Source organism: Oncorhynchus nerka, linkage group LG7 (assembly GCF_034236695.1).
Source record: "Oncorhynchus nerka isolate Pitt River linkage group LG7, Oner_Uvic_2.0, whole genome shotgun sequence".
Taxonomy (NCBI): Eukaryota; Metazoa; Chordata; class Actinopteri; order Salmoniformes; family Salmonidae; genus Oncorhynchus; species Oncorhynchus nerka.
Genome location: NC_088402.1, coordinates 77,894,906 through 77,909,746, shown reverse-complemented (window position 1 = coordinate 77,909,746; position 14,841 = coordinate 77,894,906). Strand labels below are relative to the sequence as shown.

Genomic DNA, 14,841 nt, shown 5'->3' with positions numbered 1-14,841 from the left:
TAATTGTATACATTTATTCTCTTAACAGTTACAGAAAAAAATAGCTTTAAATACCCCCTAAAGTTGATCAACGCACCCGTGCGTCAATCTAATTAACATAATAAAAACAAATATAGAAGTAGTTTTGTGACACCCCAAAATATGTTAAATATGTGTAAATCCTGAACTTTATTACATCTCCTAGATGTAGGACAGACAATTCAAAAACATATTCCTTATTATTTATTTTTGAACTCTGTTTTGCCATTTATGAGTGTTGTTCAATGCATTTCTATAGGTTGTAGCATTAAAAGGCCAAATTCAATATTTAACCTAAATGAAAAATTAAATAGCTAAAGGATCCATGATATGATCTTTAAAAAAAAATCCATGTTAGCTCAGTAGAGTATGATTATATATTGTAATTTAGTGTTTGGCATATATTTGCATCCGTGTACAGTTCCTGCAAAGTTTAAAGCCTACATTGTAAATTGCATGTGTCTAGCCTAAATAAAAACATCTTGGCAGGAATATCCACCATTTCACCAACTCCTCCCATTACATTTGGAGTATATTCCATTACTATCTCTCTATCCCAAGCTAAGCTTTATGCATCTCTTCTGCAAGACGTCCTATGAATGTATCTGAAACCATTGTATGCACCCCACAAGTTATTTTCAGACTAGTAAAATGTGTTTATGAAGAGGGAAAAAAATATGCTCAACGTAATATTTGCATTAGATCCTTACACATATTAATATGTTAAAGCAGGGGTGTCAAACTCATTCCATGAATGGCTTAGTGTCTGTGGGTGTTTCGTTTTTAAGACCTTAGACAACCAGGTGAGGGGAGTTCTTTACTAATTAGTGACCTTAATTAATCAATCAATCAAGGGAGGAACAAAAACCCGCAGACACTCAGCCCTCCGTGGAATGAGTTTGACATGTATGTTAAAAGAAGGGTACATACTGTATAGAAAATGGATTTTGCTCTCAGTATATGTTACAAAACCACTTTTCTCTACCTATCAAGCCTTTAAAACCAGAAAATATATTTACCTCCTCCACAAAGAACAATTCTCTGAAATCGTCCACACAGATTAGACTAAAACAGACCAGTCCACAGTCCACCTATCTCCCTCAAACCACTTGCTCTTACCATCATCCCTTCAATAGTGTGATCAGAAACATAATGCATCTAACAAATCAAAAGTTCATTTCCAGATATGGCATGTGAAGTTTGAAAGGGTGTTTCCGTTTTATTTGGTCTTCTCTGGTTCTGTTTGTACTCCTGCATCTGACTGGCGTTTGCCCTGCAAGGAAAGGGAAGTGTCATTTCGCTTATCAACATAGCTCCAACTGCATGTAAGAACCTACATTTGCTTCCCTCACATTACTTTGCCCAAAGCAATATCTTTCAATGACATGACTATGAACTATACTTCACTATGAAATAGGGAGACCTTAGACCTTAGTTGCCGAGGCCATCTAGTGGTTGCAAATTTGACTGAGAGGGATTGCAAATTCAGCCTACCAGGTTTTTGAAGAACAAGTGGATGGAGTTCCTCTTCTCAAGTCTCTTAGGGAGGACGGGGGAATTCTCCATAACCTCGGAGGGCTCTGACACGGGCTTGCTGTCCACAGCAGGGTCCTCTGGGGCCTTTGGTTCCTCCTTGGCTACACTTGGTTCAGCTACCGCTTCTGCAGCTGGGGCAGGGACTTCCTTTTTTGGCACAGCTGCCTAATTGAATTATGACAAATAATCAAGAGATCAATTTCAAAGTGTAATTTGGGTCATTTAATGTTCCTCTTAAAGCCATTGGGCTTCCAATATGATGTTGCCTCCTTGCTCTCACCAGTTAAAAAAGCTGAGCACACACATTATCACACTGACTAGCACAATACAAGAGCACAACTGATGCAATTAAATAGTGGCTGTATAATGGAATGACTACATAAATGGGAGCATTGATCTGGCTGGTAAATATCATAAAATGATGAGAAATTAGAAAGTAAGCTGTTTTCGCTATCATGTGTATGCAACATATCAATTTCTGTACCAAATAATGTTCATTATTTATGGAGGATATTTCATTATTTGTGCAGGATACTTCAACATGGTAGTACCAGCATAGCATAAGCTGAACACAGTGAGATCACTCTTGTTAATTTCACACTGGCTGGCAAGTATTGTCATTTAGCCCTTTGAAAGGTTTCTTGAGTTGTCGGACTCCACTTGTTGAAGCTGTCTGGGCTTTTGAGGCCATTTGGTTTAGCAGGTCCTCAAATTATCACACCATTCTGTTATTGTTTATCACATGTACACATTTTCTTGTATTTCCAAAATTACATTTCATGAGTAGTTCCCGTTGAGAACCAAAGTGAGATGTGAGTAAAATGTCTGCCTTACCTTTGTCTTGAAAAGAGAAAAGGAAGTGAAAGGAGAGGCTTTGGAGGCAACAGGTGTCTTCTCTTCCTCCGGTGCAGGTGGTGGTTCTAGTGTGGCAGAGGCCTCCAGAGTGGCCGTCTTTGAGAAGTCTACATTCTTTACCGAAACAGCAAAAGAGAAAACTTAATTATAAACCATTGTCAGGATTAAGGAAGGTGTAAGAGCCCACAAGAGTCCACCACCTGGAAGAACCAGAAAATAACCCACTTAAACAGATAAGAAAGAGATAAGAGGGTGATAAAAAGGTACCAAAACTGGTACTGTAAAATAGATATTATGTGATTTGCCCCTTAGGGCCACTTTATTGCTGAGATGAATGAAACAACTTGTAACTGATCAGAGGAAGCTGGTGAGAGAAGCTATAGGAGGATGTGCTCATTGTAATTGATGGAATGGAGTCCCTGGAATGGTACCAAACATGCAAACAACATATTTTACTCCATTCCATTTATTCCATTCCAGGCATTACAATAAGCCTGTCATCTTATAGCTCCTCCCACCAGCCTCCTCTGTAACTGATAGCGTGAACACCCATTTTCACCATGCAACCCAACAGAAAGAGACAAAGATGGCACGTGAGGATGGAGTATGCCAAGAGTTCTCTCCTTTTACCTGTACTTCCACAACCGGTTGTGGCTCCACTGGTTCCACTGTCTACAGGAGAGCAGAACGATGTTAATCTGAACATGTGCCATATAACTAGACCTTCTACTGTATGGTCTGCATGGCAAAGCACGGATAGGTGTGTAGAAGCAAAGTTCACCACACAAATAAAGGCACAAAGTCGCACATATACAGTCAGAATGAAAATCTAATTCAGTTTCTGTATGAATACATACAGTCAGAATGATAATAGGTTAAAATGACTGAATTAGATTTAGTTGGATTTCTGATGTTGTTTGGGATGCTGTTATGCTATTTATGTTCACAGATGATGAATGAATAGATGCAGACCTCAGCCCATTCTCCACAAGTCATGCCATCAGTCCAGCTAAATGCAGCACTATCTAAAGTGTGTTGATTCCACATTGAGAGAAACATAAGCAATAAAACTCTATGGAATGTCACAATGTGTCACTGGAAGTATCGGGATAGATTTACATTTACAGGAATGCTCTGAGGGACTGCTCTGAGAGACTATTTGGTTTGATATCTGTATTGATGCTCTGCTCAAGAGAAAGGGCAGCAGTCTGTATGATGTAGCTAGTAGATCTTGTACCCACAAGATGCAATGATTTGAATACAGTTCAAGGAAATGAAGGATGTCACAGTGAGCTTAACTCTGTTAGTTTCAAAATGGCTGAATGTTGTATCGTCATACCGCTGCAGCAGGCTTGGCAGGGGCTCTGGCTCCACTTGTTGACTAAACCTTGATTTTAGACTTGAGGCCTATCAGTGCCTCAAATTCAATCTGGTGAGAGGAGCTATAGGAGGATGTGCTCATTGTAATGGATGGAATGGAGTCACTGGAATGGTACCAAACACAAACACATGGAGACAACGTATTTTACTCCATTCCATTGATTCCATTCCAGGCATTACAATAAGCCTGTCCTCTTATTGCTCCTCCCACCAGCCTCCTCTGTAACTGATAGCGTGAACACCCATTTTCACCATGTAACCCAACAGAAAGAGACAAAGATGGCACGTGAGGATGGAGTATGCCAAGAGTTCTCTCCTTTTACCTGTACTTCCACAACCGGCTGTGGCTCCACTGGTTCCACTGTCTACAGGAGAGCAGAACGATATTAATCTGAACATGTGCCATATAACTAGACCTTCTACTTTATGGGCTGCATGGCAAGGCACGGATAGGTGTGTAGAAGCACAGTTCACCACACAAATAAAGACACAAAGTCGCACATGCACACATACAGTCAGAATGAAAATCTAATTCAGTTTCTGTATGAACACATACAGTCAGAATGAAAATCTAATTCCGTTTCTGTATGAACACATACAGTCAGAATGAAAATGTAATTCAGTTTCTGTATGAAATTAATACTTGGTCTGCTGTTTCTTTGGGTTAAAATGACTGAATTAGATTTAGTTGGATTTCTGATGTTGTTTGGGATGTTGTTATGCTATTTATGTTCACAGATGATGAATGAATAGATGCAGACCTCAGCCCATTCTCCACAAGTCATGCCATCAGTCCAGCTAAATGCAGCACTATCTAAAGTGTGTTGATTCCACATTGAGAAAAACATAAGCAATAAAACTCTATGGAATGTCACAATGTGTCACTGGAAGTATCGGGATAGATTTACATTTACAGGAATGCTCTGAGGGACTGCTCTGAGAGACTATTTGGTTTGATATCTGTATTGATGCTCTGCTCAAGAGAAAGGGCAGCAGTCTGTATGATGTAGATAGTAGATCTTGTACCCACAAGATGCAATGATTTGAATACAGTTAAATTAAATGAAGGATGTCACAGTGAGCTTAACTCTGTTAGTTTCAAAATGGCTGAATGTTGTATTGTCATACCGCTGCAGCAGGCTTGGCAGGGGCTCTGGCTCCACTTGTTGACTTAACCTTGATTTTAGACTTGAGGCCTATCAGTGCCTCAAATTCACATCAAACTGTTACAATCTGACACACATTTATGTTTTATGTTCTCTTTTACAAAATATTATCTGCTGCCAAAGAATGCTTCTAAGTGCCTTGTTCTACAGGAGTTGGCTTACCTTTCTGCTGAAAAGTCTGCTGAACGGGCGGTCAGATTTCGGCTTGGCGGCCTCTGGTTCTTTGGCAGCACCCTTTGGTTCTTCGTTTGGTGTGTTGGTCACAGATTGGGCAGCTAGTTCTGCTTTAACCTCCATCTTACATGAGCCTAGGGCTGGGGCTGGGGCTGGGGCTGGGGCTGGGGCTGGGGCTGGGGCTGGGGCTGGGGCTAGGGCTGGGGCTGGGGCTGGGGCTGGGGCTGGGGCTGGTGGGATTGACATTCCTCCTTTGGCTGTTGCTGGAGCATCCACTAGTTGTGCAGCCTATTCGAGAGAGACACACAATGGAAAATAGGAATAGTTGATCACCGACATCGAGGTTAATAGCTCACAAAACATGATTTATTTATGTTTATTTATTTAGTTAGTACTCACAGTAGTTGTTGTTGTTGGTTGGGCCTCTTTCTGTGAATGTTTGGTAACAACAAAAAATAGTTAGTGCTGGTAAAAAGGAGATCACCATTCTGGTTCCGTGAAGAGATCATATATCTTCTTTCTAAATAGCTTGCTTAGAAGACATGCAGTGGCATCTTTTGCAACAGGCTTCACAGCTGAGGAAGGTGCCCCTTGACCTGCACAGGTCTTCTTAGCTGCGTTTGGTCTTCAGCAGAAGATGGATGCCAATTACGACTACTGACACTACTAACTACTTGTTTTAGGTTCAAGAATCATTGACTTGTTTAACTTAATTGGGATTAAATGTATTTATTTTGAATGATTGAATTCATTTTTTAAAAATCCTGAGGTATTCAATAACAGTCACAATCACAGTCATTGTTACTTTTTCACCTTTGTTGGTGTAAGCAGTAAGGTAAAGTAAGGCTGCGTCATGAAAAGCGTTCATTATTTTTTTAAGATGACTTTACCAAAGGCACATAATTGCATTGCATTACATGTAGACTATACAGTATACTAAATCAACTCTGTGCATAACTGTATCTGTATTGAATAATTGGATTTAGTGTTTTTGCATAATGTATTATGTTTCAAATAGAAATACATGCTTACCTGGTCTTTTGCAACAGCAGGGGTGGCTGTTTCTTGCTTGTTTTTTTTTGTGGGAGTCACCTAGGTAATACACAGATATATACTGAGTATACCAAACATTAGGAACAGCTTCCTAATATTGAGTTGACCCCCCCCCCCCCCTCCTTAGAGTAACTGCTGCTTTTGCAACAGCTAATGGGGATCCTAATAAAATACCAAATACCAAATACCTCCTCTCCCACAGTTGCGCCAAGTTGGTTGGATGTCCTTTGGGTGGTGGACCATTCTTGATACACACAGGAAACTGTTGAGCATGAAAAACCCAGCAGCGTTGCAGCTCTTGACACAAACCAGTGCTCCTGGTACCTCCTACCATATCGAGTTCAAAGGCCCTTCAATATTTTGTCTTGCCCATTCACCCTCTGTATAGCACACATACACAATCCATGTCTCAATTGTCTAAAGGCTTAGGAATCCTTATTTAACTTGTCTCCTTCCCTTTATGTACACTAATTGAAGTGGATTTAACAAGTGACATCAATAAGGGATCATAGCTTTCACCTGGATTCACCTGGTCAGTCTGTATCATGGAAAGAGAAGTTCTTAATGTTTTGTATACTCAGTGTTTATTGAGTGTCTGTGTACAATCTTGGATGGCAGGCAAAATTGTTAGCTACTTTTTGTTTCCTATAAAACAAATCTAGCATTTACGTGTATCGTGATGTTTCATACAAATATTTCAAATGAAATGTAATACCTACAGTAGATAGCAGCAATATCAAAGTATTTTAAGAGAGTTACAGTCACAGGGAACAGTGAAATTACTATTTTCATAGGACAGATGTCTTTCAGTTTGTCATATGCAATGCCTTCAAATGGTATTCACACCCCTGGCCTTTTTCCACATTTTGTTGTGTTAGAGCCTTTAAAATGGATTACATTGAGATTTCTTTGTCACTGGCTTATACACATGTCTCAGTGAAATTATGTTTCTACACATCTTGATTAATTAAAAATGAAAAGCTGAAATGTCTTGAGTCAATAAGTATTCAGCCCCTTTGTTATGGCAAGCCTAAATAATTTAAGGAGTAAAAATGTACTTCACAAGTCACATAAGTTGCATGGACTAACTCTTTGTGCAATACTAGTGTTTAACATGATTTTTTAATGACTACCTCATCTTTGTACCCCACATATACAATTATCTGTAAGGTCCCTCAGTTGAGCAGTGAATTTCAAACACAGATTCAACCACAAAGACCAGGGAGATTTTCCTATGCCTCGCAAAGTAGGGCACCTATTGGTAGATGGGTAAAAAACAGACATTAAATATCCCTTTGAGCATGGTGAAGTTATTAGTTACACTTCAGATGGTGTATCCATACACCCAGTCACAACAAAGATACAGGCGTCTTTCCTAACTCGGTTACCAGAGAAGAGGAAACCACTCAGGGATTTCACCATGAGGCCAATGGTAACTTTAAAACAGTTACAGAGTTTAATGGCTGTGACTGGAAAAAACTGAGGATGGATCAACAACATTGTAGTTACTCCACAATACTAACCTAACTGACAGAGTGAAAAGAAGGAAGCCTGTACAGAAGAAAAATATTCCAAAACACGCATCCTGTTTTCTACAAGGCCCTAAAGTAATACTGCAAAAAATGTGGCAAAGAAATAAACGTTTTGTCCTGAATACAAAGTGTTAAGTTTAGGGAAAATCCAATACAACACATTACTTAGTACCACACTCCATATTTTCAAGCATTGGTGGATGCATCATCTTATGGGTGTGCGTGTAATCGTTAAGGACTGGGGAGTTTTTGAAGATAAAAAATGAAATGGAGCTAAGCACAGGCAAAATCCTAGACGAAATCCTGGTTCAGTCAGCTGTCCACCAGACACAGGGAGATTAATTCTCCTTTCAGCAGGACAATAACCTAAAACACAAGGCCAAATCTACACTGGAGTTGCTTAGCAAGAAGAAAGTGAATGTTCCTGAGTGGACAGTTTTGACTTAAATCTGCTTGAAAATCTATGTCAAGACTTGAAAATGGTTGTCTAGCAATGATTAACAACCAATTTGACAGAGCTTGAAGAATTTTGCAAAGAATAATGGCCAAATATTGTACAATCCAGGTGTGCAAAGCTCTTAGAGACTTACCCAGAAAGACTAACAGCTTTAATCACTAGCAACGGTGATTCTAACATGTATTGACCCAGGGTTGCGAATACTTATGTAAATAAGATATTTCTGTATTTCATTTGCAATACATTTGCAAACATTTCTAAAAACATGTTTTCACTTTGTCAATATAGGCTATTGTGTGTAGATAGGTGAGAAGAAACACAAAAATATATTTAATCCATTTTGAATTCAGGCTGTAACAACAAAATGTGGAATCAGACAAGGGGTGTGAATACTTTTAGAAGGCACTGTAGCCATTGACATCTACGGTTGTCTAACTGATGGCACACAAAGAGGTCCTTGGCAAAGCACATACAGTACATGCTCTCTCACTGGGATGGCCATTGTGCTCTGGGGATGGCGTACGCCTTCCCTCACTATATTTTCATGCATCTCAACTTCCAATGGCACAGGCCTCCCTTGTGAGCTCACACTATAGGCTGAACAACAGACCACCACATTCCCGCATGTTCAAAGGATTTGATTAACATGGGGCTGGGGTTATGTTAACTCTTTATGGAGGCATGATTCCAAAAGAAGGCATGATGAAGAGAAATGACAATAGCTGCCTGTGTAATCATTCCTTCAAGACGTGGTCACTCTTTCTCAGAGACGCCTCTACACATATTTTCACACACAATGATCACTGACAGCACTATACAGTCTTAAAATACAATGACATCACTGATGGAACACTGTTTTCTCATTTAATTATCTGTGGTCCCTACTTCACAACAGAAGATTAGGATTACCACACCATAATCAAGCATTGGGCTAAATGTTTTGCTATTCAGAGGCATATTTGGAATTATGACAGCATGGCAAACTTTCTTTTACATACCAAATAAATGATGGTTCTTCAATAGTGTTTGTAGTGGTTTCACAGTTGGACTTTTACAAAGGCTTGAAATAATTTTTTCTCAAAATAAGTTTACAGATGTATGAAGTAGTGTCACTTTTAAACATATTTTAAAACAAACATTAGGCAAATAGAGCAAATATTTTGTGCATATCTATTCACTTATGGACCTTACTGTTAAAACAACTCTTTAAACAATACAAATAAAATCAACTTACTAGTGTTTTGAAGAAGTTCATAACTGGATTATCTTCTGTTTGACTCTCTCCCTCTTGGTTTTCCTGAATGTGACTGCTTTCCTCTGCAATTTTGGGGCTTTTGACCTCCTCTGCCTCTGGACTAGGGTTGGGACGCTCCTTTGAAGTCTCTGTATCCTCCTTTACCTCAGCAAGTGGCTCCTATAGACAACGGCAAAGAATGAGCCCTCAGAAATGTGAGTGTTTTATCAGTGAAGCTGATACGCTTAGCAAGGAGTCTGTTAGACGCAGCATTGAGATTGAAGCACAATTCCAACCATGCCTCTGCCTACTCGGGGCACCATCAACAATCATCCTTTTCTTAATGCTTGTTTCCACCCACACTCATTGTTATTCAGCAATGTTGGAGACTTCTGTCTCTTTTGCTCTGACAAATGTCAGCAAACTCAAATATCATGTTTTGTTTTGGGTTGTGTTGATTTTGTAAGAAAATCCCCCATTCTTATCTCACGATATTTACTTTTATTTGAATATTCCTTAAGGTAATATGACTTAGAGTAATATCATTCTGCAACACCAAGAAAGGATAGTGGCATCTTTCTTCTTTGGGTGGGCTGGATTTAGGTTCTTCTGACTCTAGAAGTTACATCTTCAAGAAGTTCTTTCATCTCTTCTAGTTCTTCAGCCATTTCAGGTGGGCTTACACTCGCAGGCTCTTGTTAAGGTTGGCTGACACTCTTCACTTTAGACTGTACAGTTCTTATGGGGCTAGATGCAAGTTTTTCAGCCATTGCTGACTCTACAGCAGCTGTATCTTCGCTAACACTTGCAATGTCTTCCAGCTCTTCTTCAGGTGCAGTGCACTCCTCTAAAGTTTTATCCTCTGTGACTTCTTCACCAATGGCCAGTCCTGTTGTCTCTTTTTCATGTGGGCTGACACTATCCTCCATAGGCTCTTCTTCAGGTGGGCTGACACTCTTGTCTGTAGGTTGCTCTTCGGTGGTTCCTGGGTGAGCTTCAGTGGTTTCTGGCTGCTCTTCAGTGGTTTCAGTGGAGAAAATCAGACAGTAATGGAAGTTGCATTGGAAACAGATGTGCAGCCATCAATATTTTCCAATCCAGTTCAATGGATGATTGCAAGGAAATGATGCCTTCATTTGTCTCCTTTATAATAATAATCAACAGGGATGTTTGTTAGATCTGTAATAGGCTTTGTTATACACTGGAAAGTGAAGAATGATCTGTGAATTGTTCTCGCAACAGATGCAATATTACTGTAAATAAATGTTACCAATTCACAGTACACCTCACATTACAGTGGCTTTATGCGTAGTTAACTACATTGGAATAACCAAAATCATTTCGATTTTGAAATGTAACAATCTCAAGTTAGGAGCTGATGATCATGAATTAATTATCAGTACACTGAGTGAAACTGAAATGGAACTAATGCCAACCCAATTTGAAGGGATCACTGATGAGATACTTACAGCTTGGATCCCATCGGTCACAGCCACAGGGACTTTCTGATCTTCTGCAGAACTTTCAATCTCCTCCACAATCTTGTCCTTTATGGGCTCCTCCTTTTCCAGGGCTGGATCTGGGTTGGGGGTGGGTTGAGGCTTAGCTTTCTTCTTGAACAGATTTTCAAAGATGTTCACTTTTTCTTTCGTACTGTTCTTGGGCTCCTCCTTCTCTTGGGTGGCTGGTTCCAGTTCTGGTTCCGGTGTGTTTTGAGTCTTAGCATTCTGTGTCTCTGGTTCCACTTCTGGAACCTCCTTGATGGCAGACTTCTGTTCCACCACCACAGGCCCAAGACCACTGCCATCTGCCTCCACTATACCTGACTCTTCAGAGGGAGGCAGTGAGGGAGGCATACTGTTCTGCTCCACAGCTGCTTCACTGATAACTGCAAGATATAAGTCAGTTAGTTGGTGTGACAAAGAAAGTTATTTGATATGATTCATCCTTTGTACACATGCATCATGTAATACCTGACTATTATCTTTTTTATGTCCGGTAATGGAAATTAGCCAATTAAATGTACCTAAACATAATTGAAAACGTAATCTATGTAATCCCCAAAAGTAATTATTTATCATGAGGGCCATAAACAATAACTAGTAATGCTGCATACTGAAAGAAAGGTTAACATCCCAGCTTTCTGGTATTTATTTTAATAAATTGCTCAAGTACACAGTACAAATATGATAAAAATATGAAAAATATGAAATATTTATATCGACAAAACTGTATGAATAATGCTTGAAATTACTTATATGCTTTCTAAATATAGCATAATCAAATGATAAAATAACTAACTATAAAAATTCACATTCCTTATAACTAAATGGAAAAATACAAATCTGTATGTTTAATGTTCGAGAAAATGGGCATATTTATGTGCTTTGATGTAGGGTTCAGCCAGGAGTTGATGGACAGTCGGAAGTGTGAATGAAATGGTAGGAGGCATATCCCAGCTTCACGGGGTTTCAAATTTCATATCCTACGTCACATATGCACGGAAAGAAATACTATTGTTTCGGTGGGAGCCAGGGCAATCGCTCAATGAAAGCCATTTCGATCTACTATGTCCATGGATCGATTTATAAAGGAAAAATGTCGATCGGAACCGGTACCAGAACCACACTGGTTGTGATTGGGAGTCCCATAGGGCGGCGCACAATTGGCCCAGCGTCGTCCGGGTTAGCTTTTTCTTATTAACTGACTTGCATAGTTAAATTAAGTTAAAATTGACATCTAAGAGGATACATATTATTAATCTTAGTTTTATTCATCTTAGTTTTACCTTATTATTAATCTTAGTTCCCAACATGTAATTCAGTAGAACATGGGAGGGTGTAGGAAATGGCATGCAACTTTACCAAAGGAGTTTCCTAACGATACTACCTCTATGACTAATCAATGCAGTGCTAGGCTCATTACCCTAAGCTAAATGCAAGCCAAACCTTTCCTTGTGCTGTATGTAAAACTAATGTGCTACTGGGGACACACAGGCTAGTCGTGTGAAACAAACACAGTCTGGAAACAGTGGCTTTAGCTGCTCACTTGCTAGTGAATAGATGACCAATATCAATATTATCGCCCTTAAAGAAAATACATATGTACTTGGCCTGCAAATCCTTGTACAAAACTGTTGATCCAGTGAGACAATATACACAAGGACTGATCAAACATCTGTTCGTCCTCTATGTTGAAGGCTACGCCTATAGTTAACATTGAACACCGCCCAAGAGCACTGACAGACGGCTGTATTTACAGAGAATTATGAGAGACTTGGATATTGATCCAGACTAATCCAGCAATTCAAGATTGATTACAAGGGATAGTGTTAGTGTCATGTCATCCCATTGGAGTAGTACATAAATAACTTGGTTACCATGATAGACATCATAGACAGAGGTGTTGCAATCAGTTGGGCCCACAGTTTGGGCCTTATTGATCATGGGGTAACAATCAGGTGACAACAGGATAAATGGCTATCAAATCACTCATAGACACACCATTCTCCAGGCCATTGGATGAGATGCTTACAGCATGGCCATTCAATCCTTCATGCAGGGGCTTTTCTGGAGCCTGCTCAGCCTATGAGAAGAAAGATGGTTGACATGAGCTTCTCTTGTCATCATTGTTTTCATCATATCACTTTCATCGTTACTCCATTTTGTACGGACCATCAATTAGTATTAGATGCATGTGCACATGTAATATCTCTAATATATTACTGCCTGTAATTTGAAACTTGAAACTACTATTATTAGACAGCAAACACTTCCATTGGGTGTAAAATGCCACAACCAGCCTTCTTTCTCCTGTATTCCAACATTCAAAGTAAAACATGCATGTTGTCAAAGAAGGCTATTATCAAACATACCTTGTTTTTAGAATGCTCATTGCCCATCTTGATCGCAGACGAAACCTAGGGAAGAAACTGTTTATGTGTGTGTGTGTGTGTGTGTGTGTGTGTGTGTGTGTGTGTGTGTGTGTGTGTGTGTGTGTGTGTGTGTGTGTGTGTGTGTGTGTGCAAAATATGTTCGTAACATCAATGCTGAGAATGAGATACTTCATTCTTGTATCACAATACTATAGTCTCCAAATACAACAACAAAGTTAGATGAATTCAAATGCGATGATTATAAATATCATTCAATTAGGATACTCATCTTCTATAAATGAATATCATTTGAAGCAAAGCTAATAGATACAACTTTTTTTTTTTTAACTATAGAGAAGGAATGGACTACACTAAACCAATGGCATTTCAAAGCTAAAAGTATTTGAGGCTATGTCTTACCTTGTGCCAACTTCTATGGCAGAGTAAAAGCAGCAATAGCACACCCCTGCTGTGAAAGTTGTGTGTTTACAATCTGTCTGTAGTATTCCAGCTATTAGTGGGAGCAAGTTAGAGATCAACTTGCTGCTTTGCAACCTGCTCAACTAAGAATATGCACATAGGAGTTTAGCCCTTCTCTTAAAGGGGTGGGGCTATCGCTTACTCATCAAAAAGGGATCTATTTGAATACCAAACACACAACCACAGCAAAAATACTCTGTCAACTGTCAGAGCATCTCTGATGTACTCATGCTAATCTCTTGAATTCTCTCTAAAAATGTTCAAATAAGAACATGATGACAAGCTTTACTTTATCAGACAGATTTAGATGACAATACTGTATTTCTCAAAGAGCCCATGAGAAACTGCAGCGAGAGGTAAACTCATGATGCCTAAGGTGTGGTTGGGATTGAAACAGGATGTGAATGTAGGATATGTGGAACCATTGGAAGCATTGCTTATTTGCTTAGTGGGTTACTAGTAATCCAAATACCTGACACATGATGCTGACTACATACTTTGATATTAAGTTGTTATACAGCTTAAAAACAGCTTTATTTTACAGTGTTTTATTTATACTACCGGATTAAATGACTTAATATGATAGAAGAAAAAAATACTTCATGGCCAATATGATCATGAACAAAAGTTTAAAATGAACTAAAATGTAATTGACAGCATATCACCAAATACATCTATGGTCATGTAGAGTTTTTTATTTGGCCTGAAAGCTGGATTAATTTAGATCAATGACATCACATAATATTATGTATAATGATCCTAACAGTAGATCACTGTTAACCTTTTGAATAGATTTCCACCTAAATAGACATACCGAAACGTATTTACTTTTCATGAGATGGCCAATAACTGGTAATGATGTTTAAGAAAGGTCAGGAACTCACATTTCTGGTCAAAGAAAAGTTATTCATTTCTTAGGTGTACTCACCTTTGAGGACACAAGGTCAAATACATAGTACAAATTCTATGACAATATGAAAAATCATTTAAGATGTTTTTCCTATTACAACAAAAGTTGAGTAATAAGGCCTGAAATGACTTAAATGCTTTCTAAATATAGTAAAAATGTCATTATAAGCAAC

The 14,841-nt window shown here is 39.0% G+C and overlaps 1 protein-coding gene across 4 annotated transcripts; it reads right to left on the bottom strand.

Annotated features, from left to right (window-relative positions):
• On the bottom strand, positions 1 to 13,870 carry bcas1 (brain enriched myelin associated protein 1). 4 transcript variants are annotated; one of them, XM_029665102.2, is made up of 14 exons: positions 13,700 to 13,870; positions 13,280 to 13,336; positions 12,909 to 12,990; positions 10,875 to 11,293; positions 9,406 to 9,585; positions 6,162 to 6,221; positions 5,529 to 5,558; positions 5,118 to 5,417; positions 4,918 to 4,995; positions 4,113 to 4,154; positions 3,040 to 3,081; positions 2,389 to 2,523; positions 1,513 to 1,719; positions 1 to 1,291 (listed from the first exon to the last, which is right to left on the bottom strand). In XM_029665102.2, the coding sequence occupies exons 2-14, from the start codon at positions 13,304 to 13,306 to the stop codon at positions 1,238 to 1,240; spliced, it is 1,656 nt and encodes a 551-aa protein (XP_029520962.2). In that variant the 5' UTR covers positions 13,307 to 13,336; positions 13,700 to 13,870; the 3' UTR covers positions 1 to 1,237. The 4 variants fall into 4 exon arrangements, with proteins under 4 accessions (XP_029520962.2, XP_029520966.2, XP_029520967.2 ...); XM_029665106.2 differs by lacking the exon at positions 4,918 to 4,995 and having other exon boundaries at positions 13,700 to 13,869; XM_029665107.2 differs by lacking the exons at positions 4,113 to 4,154; positions 4,918 to 4,995 and having other exon boundaries at positions 13,700 to 13,869.
• Positions 13,871 to 14,841: the final 971 nt, after the last annotated feature.

Bases quoted from the DNA above. Each gene is read 5' to 3' on its own strand.
- bcas1 (XM_029665102.2), bottom strand. From the start codon at position 13,306: ATGGGCAATGAGCATTCTAAAAACAAG. The intron at 9,586-10,874 runs GTAAGTATCTCA...CGTTGTCTATAG, and splicing joins TGACCGATGGGATCCAAGCT to GAGCCACTTGCTGAGGTAAA. The intron at 6,222-9,405 runs GTAAGTTGATTT...TGTATTACCTAG, and splicing joins TGAACTTCTTCAAAACACTA to GTGACTCCCACAAAAAAAAA.